Source organism: Bos indicus, chromosome 15 (assembly GCF_029378745.1).
Source record: "Bos indicus isolate NIAB-ARS_2022 breed Sahiwal x Tharparkar chromosome 15, NIAB-ARS_B.indTharparkar_mat_pri_1.0, whole genome shotgun sequence".
Lineage (NCBI taxonomy): Eukaryota > Metazoa > Chordata > Mammalia > Artiodactyla > Bovidae > Bos > Bos indicus.
This window is the reverse complement of record NC_091774.1, coordinates 80769189-80774400: the sequence shown is the minus strand read 5'-3', so window position 1 is coordinate 80774400 and position 5212 is coordinate 80769189. Positions and strand designations below refer to the sequence as shown.

Sequence of the window (5212 nt, the reverse complement as noted above, 5' to 3'; positions counted from 1 at the left end):
CCTGGTGGGCTCAGATGGTAAAGAAACCACCTGCAATGTGGGAGACCTCGGTTAGATCCCTGGGTTGGGAAGATCCCTGGAGAAAGAAATGGCTACCTACTCCAGTATTCTGACCTGGAGAATTCTATGGACTGTATAGTCTATGGGATTGCAAAGAGTCAGCACGACTAAGTGACTTTCACTTCACTTGGAACTCACAAATATTTGAAACACCTTCTGCTGTTGAAAAATGAGAGAATTGTTCCTTGCTTGTTGAATCATACTGAGTTAGTAATTGATGTTCAGTCTAGGAACACTTTTTTCCAATCCCTTTTAGGGCTTCTCTTACATCTTGGTTTCTCAGACTGTAGATGATAGGGTTTAACATGGGAATCACAATCCCATAAAAAATGGAAGCCATTTTTTCTTGCTCTTGAGACTCTATGGTACTATGATGCACATACATATAAGAGAGTGTTCCATAGAAAATGGTGACAGCTGTCAGGTGGGAGGCACAGGTGGAGAAGGCTTTTTTCCTCCCTGCAGCAGAAGAGATCTTCAGGATGGCAGAAAAGATAAACATGTAGGAAAAGATGATGACCAATATAGTGAATGTCAAGTTAAACCCCACAAAGGCTGCTAGTACCATGATGCTGAAGTAAATATCGGAGCATGAGAGGGCCAGAATTGGGGGTTCATCACAGAAAAAGTGGTTAATTTTATTGGATTTGCAAAACTTCAGTGAGAAAGTAAAGCCTACATTGACAGAAGCATTCAGGAAACCCATGAAGTATGAAGCAGTTAAGAGTTGACTGCAGACTCTCTGGGACATGACAGTTCCATAGCGAAGTGGGTTACAGATGGCCACATAACGGTCCACTGCCATAGCCCCCAGGATGTAGCAATCACTTGTTACAAAGGTGCCATAGACTAGCAACTGCACGATACATCCGAAGAATGAGATGGAATTTTCAGTGCTCATCAAATTACGCAACATCTTGGGAGTGATAGCAGTGGCATAACAGAGATCAACAAAAGCCAAGTTTTGGAGGAAAAAGTACATGGGGGTGTGAAGGGAAGAGTCAGTCTTGATGAGTAGTATCATGCCAATGTTACCCACCAAAGTGACCACATAGATCACTAGAAATACTATGAAGAGGACATGCCAAGACTTGTGTTGACCAGTGAATCCCAGGAGAATGAATTCAGTTACTTCAGTGCCATTGTTTTGTCCCATGGCTTGTAATGATTATCAGCTGAAAAGTTGCAAAGAAAGAGCAGAGAAAGCTGACTATTGTGATTCTTAAATTCTAGAACTGGAAATAGTACAATATATAACTTCACAGTAGGGTCAGAGAATAATTTCCATGACATAATTGACTTAGATATTTAAAGGTTGAACCTTGATATTTGACTGAGATATTTTTAGTTTGGGGATGTTGTTGTGGATCAAAGAGCATCTGTGTTCTCAAAGTGCAGAGTGATGGGTATTTCATAAGTACATCAATCCAGGAACAAATGAGATATACATAAAGAAATACTCTGATTATTCTTTCTTTTATGCTCCCTATACTTTAATTGGGCATCCCAGCTTGCTCAGTGCGTAAAGAATCTGCCTGCAATGCAGGAGACACAGGAGACATGGGTTCAACTCCCCTGAAGGAGAGCGTAGCAACCAACTCCAGTATTGTCTGGAGAATCCCATGGACAGAGGAGCCTGGTGGGCTACAGTCCATGGGTCACAAATAGATGCGACTGAAGCAACTGGGCATGCAAGCATGCTCATATACTTTAATTAGAAATTCTAATTGGTTTAATTACTAATCATTGTATTTGAAATCCATAGAATTCTATATGATCTTGTTTACACTCATCTTTGTATTTTTCCTTTTATCCTTTTCCTTTCCTTAGCAGCTCTTCTCTACTATGATGGTCTCAATGAAATTGTAGAGTCCCTTATGGAAGTGTCTATCACAGCATTTATGGTTGGTAAAGGATTTATTTCTTTATAAAATTTCCAATCTGTTGTGATCCTTTACTTTTGTAAAAAACAACGAAAAGTTCTCAGCATTGTGAACATTTTGTGATCGTTTAAGCACCCGATCTCACTTTCAGTAGTTGCCCCATCACAGACTAGAGACAGAGAGTCCAAGGATGGGTGCTGGTCTGTGGATCACACACTGAGTAGCACTGCTCTGTGGTGTCCATGCATCCTAATTTACCGGTGTGCTTTCCTAGTGATGGATAGCAGACTGCCTACCACTTGTCTCCACTCCAAATAACCCAGAGTGAAATTTTTGTAGGATGTATTCCTAGAGAAAAAATTTTTGATCTGCAGGCCTACTCATATTTAACTTAATCAAAGTTTTTCAGATCACTTTCCATAATGGATATCCCGATGTACAGTCATACTATTCATGCATGGGGATTCCCATGTCCTCACTTCCTAGTGAAAATTTGTTATTTTCCTAATATTTTTCTGCCAGGAAAATAGGTATAAAGTGTTGCCTCATTTTTATTCATTTATCCCCTTTAATTACAAAAATGTGATTATTGTCTCTTATTCTTCTTAGACTAGGGGGTTTCTATTGTTTTGTAAATTGCCTATTTATATTATTTATAAATCCTTCTATTGATTGATTTTATATGTTCTTTGTTTATCTAAGATTTGAATATCTTATCAGTTTTTGCCTGAAAAATTTTCTCACATTCTATCATCTATTAATTTTTCTTATCCTTTAGAAAACAGAAATTCTTAAATTTAAAATAACAAGTCTTCATTTATTTGCCTTATGCTTGTTCGTTTGAAGAGTAAACTTAATTTCCCAGTTCATTTCCCCAGGATAGTAAAATGCGATAATAAAACCTTTTTCATTTTAGGTTGCTGGCATATGGTGTTTATGGCACATCACATTTTATATCATATATATAATTTGATAAATCTTATTCGTGTTTTCTCAGTATTTATTTTTTTAAAGAGGCAGCAGGAAAACAGGATAGAGTAATAGTAGTCACTGTGTGTCTCACTCTGTGTGTATGTGCAAAATATTTAAATATTTTAAAAGCATTATGTGATTTGACTTTTATTAAACATTTACAGATAATAGACCCAGTATATTACAGGTAACTTCTACCAAACATTTTTGAAACGATTAATTCTAATATTTATTTATGTAAATTTGTTTGAAACACATACAAATATCAAAGAATTAGTATCCAGTGTAAGTAATTTCTATAAATTGCCCCATGGGAAAAATTCACAAATGAAATAATCGGGACAATTGTAGAAGGGAAACTTATATGGCAAATAGGAAAATGTCACATATAACAACTCACCAGTAATCAGATATGTGTATATTAGTACTGCCTTGAAATAGAATTCTACACTTCTCAGTCTAAAATGCAAAGTTTAGGTGAGAATGTAGACTCACATATTTCTGATGTGAAGGTAAATTAGGATAGCCACATTGGAGACAAGTTTGGAAATATTAATGAAATTAAACACATACCTCCCTTTGGTCCATAATTTCCATTTAAGTCGCTTCAGTTGTGTCCGACTCTATGCAACCCCATAGACGGCAGCCCACCAGGCTCTGCTGTCTCTGGGATTCTCCAGGCAAGAACACTGGAGTGGGCTGCCATTTCCTTCTCCAATGCATGAAAGTGAAAGTGAAGTCGCTCAGTCGTGTCCGACTCTTCGCGACCCCATGGACTACAGCCTTCCAGGCTCCTCTGTCCATGGGATTTTCCAGGCAAGAGTACTGGAGTGGGGTGCCATCGCCTTCTCCATTATTAGTACATACTTTACACCAAATATGTAACTGAGCCTCCAATGAAAATAATGATGACTAGGCAGCTTGCCGCAGTTGATCAATACATAGTTCTGTATATGATCAATGATTGTAATGGTGTCACTCTAGTTATGGGAAGATGCAATAAGAGGGAATGTTTTCCCGGACCATAGAAGACAGGTGTCCAGAGATCTTTAATTATAAGACTGAGTCCAGTAATAGCACACTGAATGGTCTATCAGCAAAATCTTCTCTGGAACTAGGAAAGAGCCTTAGCAGTGTGCATGGAATGGTCATGAAATGCCTCCCAAAGTGCAGTTGAATTTATGACCGTTTGGAGAACCTATTGTTGGAGATATGTCTCCAGGACTTGGAAACGGCAAACCTGAAAGAACAACACTTGGACAGTCTCTGCAAGGACTGACAAGTTTATTTCTGCAGTCAAGCCTTTTTATAGGAGCCAGGAATAAACAGCTTAGAGCATACAGCCAGCAGAACATGGACAAGGCTAGGATATAATCAGTAAAAGATACTTCAAGGAACAGCGCATTCTTAACGACCCATGTATTTATCCACGACCCATTTTCTGAAGCAACGTCTTTAATGTTTAATTGTTAAATCTAGGCGCCGAGCATAGCCAAAGGCAGGAAATGTTCTTCAGCAATCAGTACAATGCCTGGGTACTTCTGTCCCTTCACCATTTTCTGATGGACTTTCTCCTTCAAGGCTATTTAGCACTGTGCCTCCCAACACCTATCAACTACAGACTGGCACTGCCAAGGGCATTTGCCATCTGCCTCCACAATTTCCGCAGATTGAATCCTGTGCTCCTGCAGCTGTTGACCTTGGATGTGCCCAGAAGGGAGTTCAGGGTGGAGACTCAGGCATTCTGTGCTCCAGGAAAACTGGTAGGACAGGTCTTTAGGCAGATAGATATTTTCAGGAACCGATTTCATGTCTGAATCCTTGCATCTCCATATATCTAGGAAAGCACTAAATCCCTTCGTGATGACATCAGCTCCTCATGACAAGCAGAAAACCTCTTATAAAGTAAGTTCTCGATTGTGGTGAACTCCTCCTTCACCAAAAACATATATATTGAGCTTCCCCCACTACCTCTTTGGAGCAGCTTCTCAGAACTATCTAAGGTGCTGTCTCCAGGACTGAAGCCCTTATTTTGCCTCAAATAAAACTTAACTCACACACACACACAAAGTACATATTCTAGACAAATTAATGACCACATAAACAAAGATATATAGGCACGCTAGACTTGTAAATACGTGTACATATGAATGCATACACAGAAGAATGTTCATAGCAGCATTCTTGAACTCAGGAAAAATAAAACTTTTATTAATATTATTTTAAAAAATAATATTAATAAACCAGTGAGAATTCAGTAAACTGGTGCTGTGACATTTATGTAGATGTATTTCTGA

The 5212-nt window shown here is 38.6% G+C and overlaps 1 protein-coding gene across 1 annotated transcript; it reads right to left on the bottom strand.

The window, feature by feature from the left end:
• Window positions 1–286: 286 nt before the first annotated feature.
• Window positions 287–1216, bottom strand: LOC109569140 (putative olfactory receptor 5AK3). The gene has a single exon (XM_019974446.2). The coding sequence runs from the start codon at window positions 1214–1216 to the stop codon at window positions 287–289; it is 930 nt and encodes a 309-aa protein (XP_019830005.2).
• Window positions 1217–5212: the final 3996 nt, after the last annotated feature.

Bases quoted from the DNA above. Each gene is read 5' to 3' on its own strand.
- LOC109569140 (XM_019974446.2), bottom strand. From the start codon at position 1,216: ATGGGACAAAACAATGGCACTGAAGTAACTGAATTCATTCTCCTGGGA.